The sequence below is a fragment of the Canis lupus genome, chromosome 2 (assembly GCF_011100685.1).
Source record: "Canis lupus familiaris isolate Mischka breed German Shepherd chromosome 2, alternate assembly UU_Cfam_GSD_1.0, whole genome shotgun sequence".
Taxonomy (NCBI): Eukaryota; Metazoa; Chordata; class Mammalia; order Carnivora; family Canidae; genus Canis; species Canis lupus.
This window is the reverse complement of record NC_049223.1, coordinates 47,870,776-47,890,965: the sequence shown is the minus strand read 5'-3', so window position 1 is coordinate 47,890,965 and position 20,190 is coordinate 47,870,776. Positions and strand designations below refer to the sequence as shown.

Here is a 20,190-nt window from a genome sequence, read left to right as displayed (position 1 = left end):
AAAAAAGAAAAAAAAAAGAAAATGAATTTCACAGGGCACCTGGATGGCTCAGTTGGTTAATGCCTGCCTTTGGCTCAGGTCATGATCCCAGGGTCCTGGGATCAAGTTCTACATTGGGCTCCCAGCTCAGTGGGGAGTCGGCTTTTCCCCTCTTTCTCTCTGCCCCTCTCCCCTGCTTGCTTTCTCTCTCTCTCTTCCTCTCTCTCACAAATAAATAAATAAAATCCTTACCAAAAAAAAAGAAAACTGGAATTTCACTGTTTAAAGGACAAAATTTGAAAAGGAGAATTAAAGCAGCTAAAAGTAAGGTCTCCCAGAAGAGAGAGATAATCACGGAGGGAAGTAATCTTGACAACCAAAAACTCTACATATAAATTGCCCAACCTCTAGCTGACTCTTGAACCAAGCATACACAAGGCTTACGCTAAGCAATATAACTAACTCTTAAGAACTGGACAGTTTTTCCAATTTCAGTTACTGCCCAAAGCACGGGAGACCAAAGTTTGAAATAAGTTCACTTCCTGCTAAAACAACAAAAAATCGATAATCTTTAGAACATAAGAGAATCCAGAGGGGCTATAAGGTATTTATTCACAATGAAAATCATAAACCAGTATTACCAGATATACTAGGAAACCGAAAAGTGTGAACCATATTCAAGGAAAATAAAAATCAATGAAGACCAACCTCAAGTAGACTCAGATGTTGGAATTAGTAGAATGCATTATAACTGCAATATAATCCTCTCTATCAGATTGGTAGGGACCACATCTTAAGTATCACTGTATCTCTCACAATAGAAGGATTTAAATGATTGTTGTTAATGTACATTAGAATTTTTTCATATATATTTTGAGTTAATTCATTATCAGGGTTAAAACAAAACAAACAAACACAAACTTACCATGCAGGTACGAGAATTTTCACCTATGAATGAATCTCTTAACACCTGAGTGAGTTTACTTGCTCTGAAAGGAGTATGAGGTTTATTTCTACCTAAGGCTCTGATGCACTCCTGAAAATTAAGAAAGTAAGTTTCACAGGTTAGGCTACTAATAAAGAGTAATCTTAATTAATATACTTGAAAGGCCTTTTACCATAACCCTAACATTTAAGATCTGATCAGCTCTGGTAATCCTACTGACAGGTTTAGAACATAGTAAAGATGGAAATGGTCTCATAAATCCTAACTCAAGAAAATGAAACTAATAACAAGAACAACAACAAAGTATTTATTATTCCAAAAAATTCTTCAGGAGACTCTAACTAAATACTCTAGTATTTAGAAGTAAAAGGTAGAAGGATAAAAATCTAACTTTAAGCATTGCATCACAAAAGAAAAAACAATTATTTTCTTGTGTCCTGACAATCCTTTTTTTTTTTTTCAAGCCAATGAAGGGATATAATACTGCCCCTCTATATTTCTGAAAGCCATTCTGCATTTCTATGGGACAGTATTTTTTGGCTAAGCTTTATGGTTCCTTGCCTTCCTCAAAAATAATATGGCTGATTAAAGCCCTGTGCAATCTCCTTAAGTAGGATTAGAATTTGTCTGCCAACTAACAGATCCCTTATTCACTCTAAAAAAAAATGATTATGTGTAAAGAAAATCTCTGGTACAATATAAACCTACAACTATAAACAAACAAATTTTGATAACATCTCTTACTTACTAGGTGTTACAGGTACTATCACTTTGTAGCTACTCTAAACAAAATTAAAGTCAAAAAGCAAAAGACTTTTCATAATTAAATACATGTCATTTACCTTGAGTGCTAAAAGGCTTTTATTAATTTCAGCACCTTCAAGCCTGGTTTGCCTGTCTGCACTGGAAGTATCGGCTCCTCGTTCATTTCCAGCCAAATCAATGAGAGAAAATTTGCCATGTAGTTTTCCTTTCCTTCTAAGAATAATCTGAAACACTGCATGGCTCCGAGATGAATGTGCATTTGCAGATGTTTGACCGGATGTTCTACAACATGATTAAAGATATTTTAGAGTAAAATAAAAAAAAACCTCAGTTTTTATGTTTTAAACCACAGTAGTTCATGAAAGAACCTGCAAAAAACCATCCAGCTCTCATCTTTTAAATACAAAAGGGACAATCTGACTTACAACACTTCAACACAGCCAGATTTATATACTTTAATCTGGCATACTTATAGTATATTTGTAGTACGATTATCTATATAGTAGATATCACTCAAAGTTAATGTTAAGTTTTTATGAACAAACTTTTACTACCAAGAGGTACTAAGTAACACCTTTGCTTTGTTTTAGATACTCAAATTACCTACAACTGATTAAGAAATTAAAATTTCCTTTCCCAATTAAGATGAAATTTACCTGCAACTGTTGCCTATATCAATGAGTTTCAGTACATCTTCAACACATTTGACCTCCCGTTCCTGTAATCCCACCACTTGAACCTGCTGTTTTCCATCTTCTAGCACTCTTAATTTTGTTTTCCTGTTTAGTAAGTCAAACACCTGTTTGAAAAAAAGCCAAATTAGAAAACTAGCTTTAAGGGGAAAAAAAAAACTTCAGTTCTGTAAAAATGAATCAGAATCCAAACATTATTTCAGAAAATTAGAATAATTAGAATAATGCTCAAAACTCAAGTTGAGAGTTTCAAAGGGAATTTTTAAAAATCTCAACAAAATGCTAACAAAAAATGTGAATAAAAATACATGCTGGCAATAGTTTTACAACATGAAAGTAGTTAATGCGACTGAACTTGTACACAACAATTGGTTAAAGTGTTAAATTTTATGTTATGCACATATTAAACCACAATTTAAACACCGCCCCCCCCAATCAGGGTTTTTTTTTTAAGTTTCCACTTACCTTCCCACTATAAATTTCAAAAAAGGTTGCATATACTTGAAGTTCTAACTTCTTATAATTTGGCTTCTTTAACATTAAAAAGACATCTCGAGCTGTCAAGAATTTCATATGGAGAAAATTCGTTAAGAATGTTACAAATACTATCTTTAAAAAGGATTTAGAGGAATCAGTTAATCTTTACCTAGAATAACAGTACAATAAAAATGAAGACTAAAGTAAACATTAATTTTACAAAAAATAGTAATAATTTATTTACATTAAGTATAGATGTCACTCTCATATTCAAAAGAAGAATGTTACTACTTATTCTTATAAATAACATAAAATTACAGGTGGTCATAGTAAGGTTATTCCTGTAACCAAACCAAAAAGAAGCTTTTCATCAGCTACTCAAAAAATACTGCTTCAAAACAAATACTAAGCTTCAATAATATGCCAGAATAAAATGACACAAATATAATCAAGATTTCTGTCCCAAAATCTTAATAAGCTCAATCCTTTTCAAGCAGTCTGACAACCTAAAATTGACATAATATGTTTAGCTTTATGATTATCCTTAAAGTCCTGAATAATATTTCCAAGTTTTATTTCAAAGACAACTGAGTAATATTCAAGAATATTATAAATGATATGCAGAAAAGACAGTTACCTGCTAATGCATAAATTCCTTTAGAACAATCTTGGTTCTTGCCTGAAAAGTCACCTCCCATAGTCTGTATGTTAAAAGGAAATAATAATAGACACTATTCAGCAATAAATCTTAAGAACATAGGTTTTAGAATTAAGCTATAAGGAAAATAGCAGGATATAACTGAAATGAATTACTTACATGAGTTTTTCCGCTTCCAGTCTGCCCATAAGCAAAGCATGTAGCCATTCCCCTTTCAAATATAGTTTCCACTAGTGGTCTAGCTGTAAATCTTAAAAATAAAATGCATTAGTCAGAATATCCGACCAATATTTAAATTAAAAATACAATATCAAGTTATTAATAAAACTCCTACCAAATTTTTAAACATATCAATGGGCTCAACTGTCAGACTACTATTGAGCCCATTGATATGTTTAAAATTTTTAAATAAACTTATTCTAAAATTGCTTAAAGCTCTTTAAAGCATAATTTCAAGGAATTCCATAATAAACGATGGTCACAATGGACCAAAAAATTAAAAATGACAGTAACTGAATGAAGACATTTATAAATAGAAGACACCATGAAAGTTTTAAAAAATAACAACAAAAGATCATAATATTAGGCAGATAAGGCTTATACAATGAAAAGCAAAAAAACCCAACCAAACAAAAAACCCACAACACCAGGAGTAAAAGTTTTATTTATTTATTTATTTATTTTTAATTTTTATTTATTTATGATAGTCACACAGAGAGAGAGAGAGAGAGGCAGAGACACAGGCAGAGGGAGAAGCAGGCTCCATGCACCGGGAGCCCGACGCGGGACTCGATCCTGGGTCTCCAGGATCGTGCCTTGGGCCAAAGGCAGGCGCTAAACCGCTGCGCCACCCAGGGATCCCAGGAGTAAAAGTTTTAATAGAAACAAAATCAACAGTGATTATCTTAAGACCATTTACACAAGTAGCAAACTAACAGGATTTACTTGAATGTAGCTAAATAAATACAACAAATTATACTTAATAAGACAATGAGTTTAGAGTTGATAGTCTTAGTTAGGAGAAGGATGCCAAAATATTATAGTCTAGATTATTTTTCAAAATATCATAATCACGCTACAGTTAAAATTAAAAGGAGAGAAGGAATACTTCACTGAGTGGAGCGCTAAAAAGTGTAACAGGAAACAAATCTTTTTATGTACGCTTCAAAATAATGTACATGGAACACTGTACATAGTTATGATCTTTTTTAAGATTTTTATTTATTTATTCATGAGAGACAGAGAGAGGAGAGACAGAGAGAGAGAGAGAGCACAAGGCCTAACTCGTACTCCCTCAAAGCTAAACAAAGGAGACAGCATCAATATTGGTAAAGTTAAGAAGCAAGGTAAAACAGGGATCCCTGGGTGGCGCAGCGGTTTAGCGCCTGCCTTTGGCCCAGGCACCATCCTGGAGACCCAGGATCGAATCCCACATCGGGCTCCCGGTGCATGGAGCCTGCTTCTGCCTCTCTCTCTCTCTCTCTGTGACTATCATAAATAAATAAAAATTAAAAAAAAAAAAAAGCAAGGTGAAACAATGTTTACTAGATCCTACATATTTATAGAAACATACCTTATAAAGTCAAACAGACATATTTTATGAAGCAGGAGTGGAAGCAGAATTGGGAGTAGGGGTGAAGAGAGGACTCCATGCTCAGAAAGGTAAAAAATATGCAATTTATACTTATAGTTCCCTTTTAAAACAAATTCTTCATAATACCATTTAGCGTTCACATATCCTTTAATTTTCTCCTCTTTCTTTACAACTGAACTCCCAGTTTATAAGGCTTAAGCCCAATGGAGTTGACTTCAATAATATTTCATTAATAAGTCTTCAATTCTTAGGGCTCTTATTAAAGCTTTAATTTTCTGTTTTCCAGCCATATTTATAACATGAAAGGGCAATGAAAAAGCATTCAAGTAATTGCCAAGAAAGTTCTAAGTAGATTAAAATAGCACTGCTGTTAGAACTGACCTATTATAATTAGAAGGAAATGTTTACAAACTGTGTATAAAAATCTAAATTTGGCATAAAACTTATAATAATAAGTTTGAGGTGTCTATAAGTTGAATATGTGAACATATAAAGAATTTCATGTACTAAAACTATTCCAATGCTTAAAGATGATAGAAATTAGACAAATGCAAGTAGGTTTTGTTTTTGTTTTTTTGTTTAAGGATTTTATTTATTTATTTATGAAAGGCACACAGAGAGAGGCAGAGACATAGGTCCCTGCAAGGAGCCCGATGTGGGACTCGATCCCAGGACTCCAGGATCATGCCCCTGAGCCAAAGACAGATGCTTAACCACTGAGCCACCCAGGCATCTTTACAAGTAGGTTTACAAAGGTTTTTCTTTTGCCTTAAGTGGTGGTAACGTGAAATAAAGATCTGAAAAAATTAAGAACTGATATATAATAAATATTCCCTTACTAGTAGAGATTCTTTACTATACAGAGATTATAAAGCAAAAGTAAAAGCCCCCTTCTAACCACATCACATTCCTAGAAATAAAGAAATGCCTACGTTTTTCAGAAATTTCCTGTCCACATATAAATATATATGTATATGTAAAATGTATGATACATATATAATTATTAATAAAAACTATGATTTAGAGGGAACATTAAAGGGAGTAAGTATTAATATTCATATTGTGCTTATTACATAACCTTTGCTCAAATTCAGAATAAAAAGCATACTGCACTTTTGGAGAGAGATGCCAACATTAAGGCAAGGTTCAGGGTAGTGATAAATACACAGTATATGAATAAAATTATTATTTAAAACAAATTTACCTACCTGTAAACCATTTCATTAGGAGCTGAGTCATCAAAGGCATAATCGAAACGAAATGTTTGGTTTTCTAGGTACCTTGTTAAATCTACTTTTTGTTTTGGTTCATGTACCATCACAACATCTTTACTGGGGATTGTGATTACATCAAGATCTTTCATTTGAGTTTCTAAAAGAATAAATAAAAAACAATGCTCAGTAATTTTCATAGCATTTGAATGTAATAAGTAATTTTTTAAAAATAAGAATTTTAGTACAAGTATTAAGCTCTATAAATATAAATATCTTATAAATATGCAATTCAAGAAGACATATTTCAACAACTAAGTAAAAAAAATCTATCAAAATTTCTGTGAAGCAATAACCAGGAATGGCAATGATTCACAGAGCAATAACAAATCAGCAGATCTAACCAAAGAAATCTGCATAATGATTATGTACAAATAAAGTGATTTATATTTAACTCTTCTAAATCAATTTAATTTCTATCAAAATAAATTACAAACTGGAAAAAGTCAAACTTCTATTAAGAGTTCAAAAAGCAGCATACCTTTTTTATTGAGTGGTCGTTTTCTTACACAAACACATATCCTATGTTCATCAATCTAGAAATAAAATATTTTATTTCAATATTCATCAGTGTTATGTAAAACACTGAAAAGTCGGTTATGCAATATTTCCTAAAGGTTTTAGAAATTTCTGCATAGCACAAATAGGATAAATAAGAAGTTCAAAAAACAAATTAGAATGTACAAATTTTAATAGTTAACAGACATAACGATTTCTAAAATTCTAAGCCTAATGGAAAATCATTCATTTTGTTATTTGGTAAATAATTAGGAAATAATTTTGTAGATGGCACTACTGTTCTTAGTAGCATTAAATTCACATTAAGAAGCTGCCTTACACCTTCAAGTTACACGGCATATAACAAAAGCAAAATTTCATACCATGTATACTAATTATAGCAAGAAATGCAATTCACATTATTAGTGAGCAAAATAACTTCAGTAATTTTATAATAGGCCAATTCTTACACATAAATATTTTCCCAATACTTGCCTTTTAATAATAATTAAATACATAACACAGAAATTGGCTAAGTATGGTCTGCAGGCATAATCCAGCCCACTACTTGCATCTGTCAAGTTTTAATCAGACAGTTGCACTCATTTGTTCATGTATCATCTATGGCTGCTTTCATACTACAAAGGCAAAATTGAGTAGTTGTGAAGAGCATATGGTTCACAAAGCCAAAATTATTTACTATATCAGGGCCTTTTAAGAAAAAGTTTGTCAATCCCTGTCCTATTGAGTTCAGACATAGTTTAGGTTAAATGCATGTAGGGATAGCAAAGACTAAAACATACATACAAGTATTATGACCAACAACTCTATGAAATCCTAAGCAATACAACAGCCTGACACAAATGTATTTTATGTACCCAAGGTATTCTGTACAGGCTAGGTCAGAAGGATTATTTTTCTTAAGTATCAGTTACTCACAAACTATTATTCCCTGTCCAAAAAATTCCCATTCTTCAAAAGGAAAGTAATTGAATAATAAGACAGCAGAATATTTTTTGAGTACTAAATTTCTGGTCTAGTACAGTCCTTAACAACCATCACTTGGTTTTAAAAGCCAAACTCACATTTATTTTATTTTAATTTTTTTTAAAGATTTTATTTATTTATTCATGAGAGACACAGAGAGAGAGAGAGGCAGAGACACAGGCAGAGGGAGAAGCAGGCTCCATGCAGGGAGCCCAACACGGGACTCCATCCCGGGTCTCCAGGACCACACCCCGGGCTGCAGGTGGCACCAAACCACTGCACCACCGGGGATGTCTTCACATTTATTTTAAAATAACAAATTAAGAGTAAACTGACAGTGGAATCTATAGCCCAAGTCAAAGAGGAAATAAGCTTGGAACTAGGATAAAAGTTTAAGTGATGGTCAGAAAGGAGAATGGGTCTTCTTACATCATTCCTTTACCTGCTGTTCTGCTCTACCAAAGACAGAGAGGCTTTGCTTTGAAAAGAACATCTCTGTGGAAAGCAAGTCTAATAAATCACATTATGGGAGATAAGCATAAATGGGAATGATTTCTAAATTTTCACCTTAAAACATGGGGAATGTACACCCATAAATAAAGAAAAAACTATACAGCTAAATCTAGTATTGAGTGGGCATCAAAAGTCTTTTTTAAAAAATTTACAGCATAATAAATTCCAGAGCAATAGTTTAAAAAGAATCTTACAGGATCTGCTGTTGTTAATGGTCTATAATCCAAACTTCCTCTAAAGTCTCTGATCATACACATAATTTCATAATTTGGGTTTGTAGCATCAACATCCTACAAGGAGACAGAGAGAATTCATCATTTATTATCATTACAATAATGGATATTGTTGCATTTATGTTTTTGTTTTTCAAAGAGGCTCCATGCCCAAAGTGGAGCCCAAGGTGGGGTTTAAACACACCACCCGAAGATCAATACCTGAGCTAAGATCAAGACTCAGGTATCAACTGACTGAGCCACCCAGGCAACCCTGCTGCAAATTAAATATGGTTTACAAATTTAAATTAAATTCATAGATTGCAGAGTGTCTGTTTTTTTTTTTAAGTTTTTAAAAAAGATCAATTAGGAGATTGCATCATTTGTTATAGCCAAGCCCAAACTGAAACTAAAAGCATGACATAATTCAGTTTCAGAGTTCAGAATTAAAAATATGCCTAGTACTCGCTTTCATATTACATACACAACTGTTAAGTCTCTATATATTCTGTTAACTGTAAACCAAACACTCCTCATTAAAACCACTCAACTATTCCAAAAATTCATGTTACACATAAAACTTAAACCTAGAAAATGAAGCTAAAGAGAAATAGTGCTCATCTTAAATATCAATAAAGAACTTGAGAAAAACTAAAATTCTACAGAAACTCATTTAATCAGATTTTTCTTCCCCATGCTTAATGCAGTGAGTCAGCAGAGTAGAAATATGAATTCATTTATGTTCATTTTCTGTTTTGGTTGACCTGCTAAGGCATGGTAAAATGACCTCAAATGGGCAGGATTTAAAGGAATCAAAAGACAAGATAATTTTTGAAACTTTTAAAATTCAAATTACTGAATGCTGACTGCAATTTGTGTTTTTGCTTCAAAACTGAGAGAATTCAGATGAAGATACACATACCAATAGTTAACAGCCTCTCCTAGCCATGAGCAATAAATGATGAAATATTCTAAGTCATATTTTTTCTTGCACCTTATACAGATTTGTTTTGAATATAAATTTCAAAACTGTTAATGAAACTATCAATTAACTTTCTTTTAGGAAATAATACCAACTATACCAATGGAAAAACTTAATGTACAGTGAAAAGAAATGTGAAAATATTGAGGTTCCCACAGGAAACACCAGGTGGCATCAGTTCTAAGTGTTAGTAGATCTATCTGTATTGCATTTTACTTATTTCAAAACCCAACTGGCCATTCTCAGATCACTTTTAAGATATAACCTGATTTATTCAAGTTATTCAAGTTGAATTTTATACTGGCTCCACAATTCCACAACACAACATCTCTATGATTAAGGGCATTTGAATATACCCCCAAATAAACAATCCTGATGTCTTATTAGAAGAAACAAGTTCTAAGAATATGATAGATATAATACAAGCACAATAGAAGTTACATGTACAGTAACAGATTTTCTAATAGGTGAAGACCTGTAGAGATAAAAAAGACTAGTCTTCTATATAATTTTCCCATTTTAGTAAAAAGTTTTGTTACCATCTAAGGGGAACATAAGAGGCACAAGAGATATACTTTTAATATCTAGCATAAATCAAAACACAAGGAAATTTCCCCTTTCATTGTGATATGCTGAATTTACTAACCATGGAAAAATAATAAAATTTGTAGTATAATCATCTACTTTTTAATCCTCTAACTAGATATTCTTCTGAATATTATTTGTAGACATTTTCAGAAAGTCAGAATCTTATTATTCTTGAAAGGTATAATGATGGTTGCATTAGAGTTGTAACACAACGGCCTAATATTCAAAGTGGAACAAATGTTACGGCTAACACATACCCACTAAAACATGAAAAGTACATATGGTAAAAATCTGTTACAATAATGTATTTTCACAATAGTTTGTGTTATTTCCCATTATCAGTTTAGATATCAAAGGAATTATATTGAAATCTTTAATTGAATGCCTCAACTACTTTTGCACAAGCAAATTATTTTCACTGACACAGTCTACATCTTCAGTTCATGCATAACGATAAATGCTTCTGTTACAAACCTGGGCTCTTTTTTCTCTAAGTTCTTGCTGCTGCAGTCTCCTTTTTTCTCGTTTTTCTTGTAATTTTTCTACTTCTTTCACACAATTAGATTTTCTACGTGCTGAAAGAAAAACATGAGCTGTAGAAGTAGAGCTTTCTTCTTTATAGTACACAAAAATTTAATGTATAATTTCACCACATACACCAAATAAAGGTACACAGTGACAAGGCATGGCTTTAACAACTACGTGAACTTTACTTATGAGCTGCTTTAACAAAACCAGGAACAGGACAATATACAAAAATAGTCAAGAAAAATGACTTTAACATATTGATACATGTCATCTCTTGGTTTACAATCACAGATGTTTGAATTGGAAAGGATTGAGAAGTAAGAATTTCTTCCACAACATCTGTCAAACTGTCATCTGACTAGAATTTTAAGTTTTCAAAGCAAGTGAAAGATTGTTATAATTTGTATTTATAATTTCTCTCCAAAATAGACACTTCAAAACCCAATTAACAGACTAAACTAACAAGACAAAAAATTTCCACAGTGGTAAAATGAAATCTGCAATCGAGCTTATAATTACTCTTTACCATTTGGAGACTTCTAAGGATGACCAAGAGAGAATACATGTATGCCTAAAATGACTGAATCCTTGATACGTGATTTACATACAAGGGGGTCCAAATTCCTTTTTTGCAGCTTGAACTGGAGATATATCTGAAACACTACCATTCTGTTGTGCAGAGGAAGACTGCTCAGGAAGCTGACTAGGCCGTGCACGTGCAGAACCAACCACTGTAAGTGAAATGAAATTTTTAAATTCAGAACAGAAAATTAGTAAAGGTGAACCCTAGTAAAAGGAACAGATATCTCATAAGAACTGATATTTGAGTTGTATTAGCAAACTGTCAGTTTCCTACTCATGTGGGTAAACAGAATATGTAATAATCAATTCTGTTCAATAAATTAACAAGAGGTTTTTTTTTTTTTTTTTTTTTAATTTTTATTTATTTATGATAGTCACACAGAGAGAGAGAGGCAGAGACATAGGCAGAGGGAGAAGCAGGCTCCATGCACCAGGAGCCCGACATGGGATTCGATCCTGGGTCTCCAGGATCGCGCCCTGGGCCAAAGGCAGGCGCTAAACCGCTGTGCCACCCAGGGATCCCAAGTCAAGAGGTTTTTAAGGTAATGTATACAGACTTAGTTTCCATAAATGTAATTTTAGCTATAAAAATCAATCTAAGTAATTTACATAAAAACCAAAGCCAAGCTTGACTTTTTTCTTTTTCCCAAGCTTGACTTTTAATAATCATTCAAAAAATATAAGTGTGCAGGGGTGTCTGGGTGGCTCAGTTAAGCAGTTAAGCATCTGGCTCTTGATTTCAGCCCAGGTCATGATCTCAGGTCCTGGAATTGAGCTCTGAGTCCAGCTCCATATTCAGCAGGGAATCTGCTTGAGGAGTCTCTCTCCCTCTCCCTCTGCCCCAACTTGTGCTCCCACTCTCAAGTGAATAAATAAATCTTAAAAGAGCCAAACAAAACAAAAAATATATGTGTGTGCTAAATATAAATTTTAAATTTAAATGCAGGGCAGCCCAGGTGGCTCAGCGGCTTAGTGCTGCCTTCAAGCCCAGGGCCTGATCCTGGAGATCTGGGATCGAGACCCACATCAGGCTCCCCGCATCGAGCCTGCTTCTCCCTCTGCCTGTGTCTCTGCCTCACTCTCTCTCTCTGTGTCTCATGAATAAGTAAATAAAATCTTTAAATAAATAAATAAATAAATAAATAAATAAATAAATAAATAAATAAATAAATAAATTTAAATGCATTCATTTTGAGAAATTTACACAATTCTAAAGTACATAACATAAAACACACTCCTTCAACCTTCCCTATAAATTCCAAATCCGTTTGCCCCTCAAATATGCAAATCTTCTGCTGAAGATTTTGCATACTCCAATGTGTGTGTTATATAAGTAGAAAAATAAAAATAAAATATAAACACTACATTTTACAAAGCAATATAAATTTTCACTAAAATTCAAAGGAGAGATAGTGTTTAAAGTGCAGGACTTCCGGGATCCCTGGGTGGCGCAGCGGTTTGGCGCCTGCCTTTGACCCAGGGCGCGATCCTGGAGACCCGGGATCGAATCCCACATCGGGCTCCCGGTGCATGGAGCCTGCTTCTCCCTCTGCCTGTGTCTCTGCCTCTCTCTCTCTCACTGTGTGCCTATCATAAATAAATTAAAAAAAATAAAAAAAAAAAATGTTTTAAAGTGCAGGACTTCCCTTCTAACCTTCAATCTCTCTTCTAATACATATATGCCTGTCCTACCCCATCATCCCCACATACAGAGAAATAGCATCACTAGAAATTACAATTCTGAATTGTTGAAGAGTAGAAGAGAAATTAACTGTGCTTTACATTTCCTTGCTGAAAATATACAGAAGACCTGCAATTAACTATAAATTATACCTGTTCAACTTTATTTAGCTGACTCCCAATTTATTTTTGGGAATCTTTTGGGAAAACTTAGCCAGAAAGTCATGTAAAATGTAATGCTTAAATTTACTATTGTGTACTCAACTGACTACTGCCCCATTCCTTTCTTTCTCATGATACTCTTCTCAAATCTATAAACTTACTGGGTAAAAGAGATGAATTAAAAAACTGTCTATAACAGAGTTTCATATTCATCACTTACCTTTTTAAGTCATTTTTTATATTATTGACATTATTGTATTAGGAAATCAAGAAGATACCAATCTTCAAATGAACCATGAAAAGTTTAAATGAATAATAATGTCAAGGGGAATATTTACTTTTGATTTATTTTGGTGGGCAAAATTAATAGATAAATGTTTACTTTACCTCTGTTATCTCTTGGAGGAGGGTCATTCTTAATAGAAGCCACAGTCCGTCGATTCTATAAGAGAAAAACAAAAAGCCCATTTTACTTTCTTTTCTTGTCATATATTTATCTTAATTTTGATTTCCTTTAACTAAACAGAAGTAGATGAATAACAATAATATAAAACTAAATTAAAAAAAACTATAAATAACCTAATAATTACTACAATGCTACCAATAATCAAGTTTCTTTATATGACTACTGTCCACTACCTCCCCCCCCAAAATTCCCAATATTCTGGAATTAGCATGAGGCAAGCACTGCTCATATTAAGTCACTCAGTCTTCACAACGACCCTATTATTATTCTGGTTTCAAAGATGAGAAAACTGAAGTAAAGAAAAGTTATTTCAGTAAAGGGCATAGTTTTAGCCACCATGGTAAAACTATAATACGTTTCAAAAGTATGTATCACATCTTTGGATGTCGGAGTAATCAGTAAAATATTGGTTTTAGACAACTTACAGTCTACTATTAAACATCAAAATACATGAAATGCTATCATTTCTGCTAAAAGACTTCATTAGACTTTGCACTTGCACAGACTAGGGAAGCAAATTTTTTATTCTATCATTTATTTACCAAGACTTCATTTTATTCAATATCAAATAATGCCATGGCTCTCAACACTAGAGAGAACAGTTACACATTTAAATCAGATGGGTACTATTAAAAGAATATTGGGGGACGCCTGGGTAGCTCAGAGGTTGGGCGCCTGCCTCCAGCTCAGGTCATGATCCAGGAATCCAGGATCGAGTTCCACATCGGGCTCCCTGTGAGGAGCCCGCTTCTCCCTCTGCCTTTCTCTCTCTCAGTCTGTCTCTCATGAATAAATAAATAAATCTTTAAAAAACAAAAAAGAATATTGATGCAAGGGCCTCACTTTAGAGAAAATAAAACTAAATTTCTGAGAGTGAACAAGGCATCAGTATTTTGAAAAATTCTCTGATTTTAATGCATAGCAAAGGCTGCTAATGACATCCGAGGAAATATCAACTATGAAGATCCTTCAAGGCTGTGAAGGTAAATATGAAAAATAATTCATCTATGAGTCACAACTAGTGACATCTAAGCAGTGACACTCAATATGCTGAATTATATGAATTGAAAATCTGCCTTATATTCACATATACAATTTAAAAAGTAGAATGTTCTGATGTTAAGCTTCTAACGTACAAGATTTGGATGCTTATGTCTTCCCTGTAAGACACCAAGTTCCTATAGGGTTAAAGTCCTGTCATTCATCTTTGTGCATGATACAATCAACAAGGTAGAAAAGTTAACAAATGTTTGTTGAATTAAACACACAGAACTGCAGACTCAGCAACTGTGAGGGACTACATGGTTTCAAAAGAGCTGCACTTTGATACACTTTGATACACAATTTTAACAGTGAAAAATTTTAATAGGCAGGAAGAAGAATTATCTTTTAAAATAATAAAAATGGGGGCGCCTCGGTGGATCAGTTAAGTGTCTGCCTTCAGCTCAGGACATGATCCCAGGGTCCTGGAATCGAGCCTTGCATGGGGCTCTCCACTCATTAGAGAGCCTGCTTCTCCCTCTCCCTATGCTTATACTCTCAATCTCTGTGTCAAAAAAATAATAAAATCTTAAAAAATAATAATAATAAATAAATAAAATAAAAATGGCATGGCTTTTGTTTCTGTAAAAATAAAACTATTAGGGAGGATATATAGAATGGTCTTAACGTTTATCTTCACAGATATCACAGTAGTTAAACTATATTCAATCATTTCCCATATTTCTCTAATACATATAAATAGCAGAATTACTATTTCCAAAGACTACTGGAATAAGAATTTATTTGGAATAATTAATATTCTTTCTTTATCTAAGTCAAATGTATTCATTCAACAAATACTGACAAGCAAATGGTTTTGACATCCATTACTCCTGCGGAGCTATTAGTCTTAGGAAAATTCCTAATCAGGAAAGGAATTCCTAGGATTTTATTTTATTTTATTTTTTTAAAGATTTTATTTATTTATTCATGAGAATACACAGAGAGGAGAGAGAGAGAGGCAGAGACACAAGCAGAGGGAGAAACAGGTTCCATGCAGGGAGCCTGACATGGGAGTGATCCTGGGTCTCCAGGATCAGGCCCTGGGCTGAACGCGGCGCTAAACCGCTGACCCACATGGGCTGCCCAATTCCTAGGATTTTACCTAATTATTATCATAACTGTGAACTGGAGAACCTCAATTCTTAAAAGAATATACATATACATGGCATGTAGATGGCAGAAAGAAAAACAGTGTTTTAAAAAAAGCAAACAAATACTTAAAAACATACTTGTCACAGGTTGTCCATTTCAAACCAGAACACACACACACACACACACACACACACACACACACACACCCCTGCTCTGTATTTTTGTGACTAACCTTTACAATTTTGTTTACTTTGGCTGAAGATGTTGGAGGTGGAGGTGTTTCTGGACTGGGTTCAATTTCTTCATCAGGTACAAGGTCAGGGTTAAGTGAAAAGATGCTCTCAAGGTCAATCTGTTTTAAAAATGCATTTTTCTTAGAGTATATTCTGATAATTAACCTTTTATTGTATTAATTTACACATGGAGAATAACCATTAAATGGTATCAGCCTCATGAACAGTACTGCCTTGATAACAAAATTATCTACAATTATAACCTACATATTAAAACAGCATTTTGTGGTCTTGATTATATGTTCCATCACCAGCAATGTGCAGGAGGAATCTACCTTTCTTTGAGTGAAACTTTTTAATCATTTGAAAGTTTTCCCAGAAATTATAAAGAATACATATACTATATAAAAAACTATATGCTTTTCAGTTTTGTTTTATATTTGGAACTTTGATTGCAAGGCTAGAAATAAAATTCAGTCCAGCGATCGGGGGTGCCTGGCTGGCTCAGTCAGTGGAGCATGTGATCAGGGGTGCCTGGCTGGCTCAGTCAGTGGAGCATGCCCCTCTCGATCTCAGGTTTATAGGTTCGAGTCCTATGCTGGGTATAGAGATTAGTTAAAAATCTTAAAAAAAAAAAAAAATTTAACTCAGTGATCATACCTCTTTGCCTTTTGTATCTCCATTTTCTATCCATTCAACAGTTACACTTTCATTATCTTCATTTAAAGATGTTACCATTGCTTGATGTATTCGGCCTGAAAACAAAATATACATTTTTAAGCCATAAATTATGGTATTCCTAAATAATGTCAAATATAATTTTTTATAATTTATAAACTTTTTAAAGACTATGATACTAGTTTTCTCCCAAGGGATTTGCAGACTCTCATGATTACAGAATGAACTTTGTCGACAGGATCATAAATCAGTATGCTACATCAAGACCAGAACTCAAGAAATTGGGTTAGATTGAAAGTTTATTTTCAACAAAAATGAAAAATGGTTACACAATGGCAGAGAATGCCTGAAATTTTAAACCATTATATAGTTATAATCATTAGAAAGTTTCCTTACTATGAACTGATACTCTACAACTCCTTATACTAATATAAAACACTTTTATGTAAAAATCATTATTATATACCATACAAACTGACATTACTTTTATAACATTGAGAAAAAGATTCTAAGTCCAAAAAGGTTGGGAAATGTAATCTAAAATGTTGTCTCTCTGCATATTGCTTATCCAAATCCATTCTATACCTTACCTTCTCTGTCAGCTCTAGTACTTACCATCTGTAGAGAGAGGACATTATATCTAATGTATTAAACTTGTTTTCCCTCTCTTAACAGACTATGGATTTTACTAGTTAATAACCACAGAACTAAGTAATTATTTTTAATTATTACAGAATAGTCCATTATGTTTATCACAACTTACTTAATATCTATTGATGCTCACTTAAGTTATGTGCAATTTTTTACTATTATAAACACTGTAATGAATACTACTGCACTTGTCAGATTATTTCTTTGGGACAAATACCTAGAAGCATATCAACAGGTTTTGTGTGTGTGTGTGTGTGTGTGTGTATTTTTTACTTGTTTTCATCTCACCCACCCATTTGATTATTAAAGAAAGGTAGAAACTATTTGTTATAAATATGCATCTTTATATTATTTAGTAAAACACTGAACATATGGAATTCTATATGTATTTCCTGAATGAAATCCTTGGGACATCTATAATTTATCTTTAGATTTTCTATCTAAAGGTCTTTAAATATCAAAAAAAAAAAAAAAACCCACAAAACAGCCCAGATATACAGTATATAAAACAAACAATGTTACTGTAATAATAAGGCACTTCCTGAGATTAAGTGGACATTAGAGAATTACAGGTTGGAGGTAGAAAGAAATGATAAAATTACTGGGAGAATTCAAGGAAGAGACTCTAAATAAAGGGGAAACTAGATAATATTCACTGCAATTTGATATGGACAAAAATTAGGTAGACAACCAGAAGAAGTGGTGTCAATAGGGTCCTCCAGGAAGATGTTGAGACAGATGGATAAAAGTTTTATTGTGAAAGATAAAAGGGGAATAAAACAGGACTGTGCATGGAAAACTTTCAGACCATGATACAGATCTGAAACCTATGAAGGAGAGGAGATATAAAGCAGGACCGGGCAGAGCCTCAGACCCTGACACAGATCTGACAAAGTGCTAGCCAAACCAGCAAGGAGCTCCAAAGCAAAGACTGCCCATGAGAAGAGTCTCACACTGAGCCAAAATGCTAATAACCTAGTACCCACACCATGCTCAGTCATTGGCTAGAGGGTTCCCAGAAAACACAAGGCCTCAGCTCAAAATCTAAGGAGACTAAAGGTGCTAACACCTAGAGACTATGAGCTAAATGTACTCCCAGAGTGGTAGTTCCTTAATAGGAGATCCAAGCAACATATCACCATAGATAGCTGCGCCACAGGATATGAAAAAAGGAGAGACTGAGTTTAACTGGTAGCAGAAATGAAGACTGAACCCCTGAAAGCCATGAGCTGACTGACGATCGCTATTATAATCTAGGAGGAGCTACCACTGCTGCAACAAACTCCACATTTATCACCATCTTCACAACATGAGTAGTGAGGTTAAGAACAGCAGCTACTGTCTCCCGACCCTACCACCCCTGACAGCCTCAAAATAGTAATACCTACTAGCAGGAACAAGATCACTGCAACAAAGGTTTGGAGGAAAATAAAGCAGTTAAATATAAGATATTGATATGATTTCATCAATAAGAAATGACTCCAAAGGGGATGTATTTAAAGACTTGACTACCATAAAGAGTAACTTTAGGCAGGAAATGGAAAGGCCAGAGTTGAGGTTGCTGCAGAGTAGAAATAATGGGTATCCACACACACAATTACCAACAGAATTACCACAATAATGAGAATGACGAAAAGCCTATCATGTTGCAAAAGCAAGACCAATACCACATTCCTACTATTAAGATCTACTACAATATTCCAACTTCCCATGGGAAGGAGGAGTAGACTCTAAGACCTATAGGACCATAGGTCAAAATCCCACAGGGACCTTAATCTCCAAAGACAGCTTAGAGACATGAGCAACAAAGATGATAAAGAAAATCAAGATTTTCTTTTCAAAACCCATTATCAGCAAACTTCAACAGTGGTACCTCCAGAAGTTCAATTACCAATGCAGACACCCAGAAAGCCTTAAGCCACAAGCTAGCAAAGTCCAAAGCAGCCAATCCATCAGTTAAAACTAAGCTCTAGAGGTTTAGAAAGGCAGACCTGAGAAAATGTTGGTTTATCTCTACCAGGGTCCAGTTTACTCAGCAAGCAGGAAGAAATATGAAATTCCAATAATAAATAAATAAAGACCAGAGCTGAATGAATGAATCAAGTCTTAAGTGTTTGCTTTTTTGCCAGTGGGTAAGATAAGCAGAAATACCTGCAGTATGGGGTTTTGATTATTTTTACCAAAAGCTGTCTCTAGGGCAGCCCGGGTGGCTCAGCGGTTCAGTGCCTGCCTTCGGCCCAGGGCGTGATCCTGGAGACCGGGGGTTGAGTCCCATGTCAGGCTCCCTGCATGGAGCCTGCTTTTCCCTCTGCCTGTGTGTCTCTGCCTCTCTCTCTCTCTCTGTGTCTCTCATGAATAAATAAAATCTTAAAAAAAAAAAAAAGCTGTCTCTAAAAAAAATGTTCTAACTTGACCCAACATGCCTTTAAAGGCTCTTTAAAAAATTGTTTTATATATAGTTCAAGTGAGATACTTAAATTTCTCATTTTTAATTATAATAAAAAATATAATTTGATTTTTTCCAAAACCAAGTAAGAAGTACCTGTTAAGTAACAAAATAAAAAGAGGAATATATACATTTTTCAAAGTAAAAAAATCATTTTACCACTTAATCAGAAAGAGGTACTTTATTCCTAAGTCTCAGTTGTCAATAGGAAACATGCACTCGTGTCAGACAGCTATAGATACAGAACTACAGCTCAGAGGTGATCCCTGGGTGGCGCTGTGGTTTAGCGCCTGCCTTTGGCCCAGGGCGCGATCCTGGAGACCTGGGATCGAATCCCACGTCGGGCTCCCAGTGCATGGAGCCTGCTTTTCCCTCTGCCTATGTCTCTGCCTCTCTCGCTCTCTCACTGTGTGCCTATCATAAATAAATAAAATAAAATAAAAAATTAAAAAAAAAATAACTACAG

The 20,190-nt window shown here is 34.1% G+C and overlaps 1 protein-coding gene across 6 annotated transcripts in view; it reads right to left on the bottom strand.

Annotated features, from left to right (window-relative positions):
- Positions 1–20,190, bottom strand: part of KIF2A (kinesin family member 2A) — a 73,103-nt gene that overhangs the window by 14,565 nt on the left and 38,348 nt on the right. For 4 of the 6 annotated variants that reach the window (XM_038530699.1, XM_038530696.1, XM_038530700.1 and 1 more), the window contains 14 exons: positions 16,610–16,704; positions 15,949–16,068; positions 13,502–13,556; positions 11,299–11,421; positions 10,637–10,737; positions 8,575–8,670; positions 6,864–6,918; positions 6,320–6,482; positions 3,677–3,767; positions 3,497–3,560; positions 2,848–2,939; positions 2,347–2,489; positions 1,768–1,972; positions 905–1,015 (listed from right to left, as the gene is read on the bottom strand). In XM_038530699.1, the coding sequence (XP_038386627.1) occupies positions 905–1,015; positions 1,768–1,972; positions 2,347–2,489; positions 2,848–2,939; positions 3,497–3,560; positions 3,677–3,767; positions 6,320–6,482; positions 6,864–6,918; positions 8,575–8,670; positions 10,637–10,737; positions 11,299–11,421; positions 13,502–13,556; positions 15,949–16,068; positions 16,610–16,687 (1,497 nt within the window). In that variant the 5' untranslated portion in view covers positions 16,688–16,704. The remainder of the gene's footprint in view (positions 1–904; positions 1,016–1,767; positions 1,973–2,346; positions 2,490–2,847; positions 2,940–3,496; positions 3,561–3,676; positions 3,768–6,319; positions 6,483–6,863; positions 6,919–8,574; positions 8,671–10,636; positions 10,738–11,298; positions 11,422–13,501; positions 13,557–15,948; positions 16,069–16,609; positions 16,705–20,190) is intronic. The other 2 variants (XM_038530697.1, XM_038530701.1) reach the window with 1 other exon arrangement.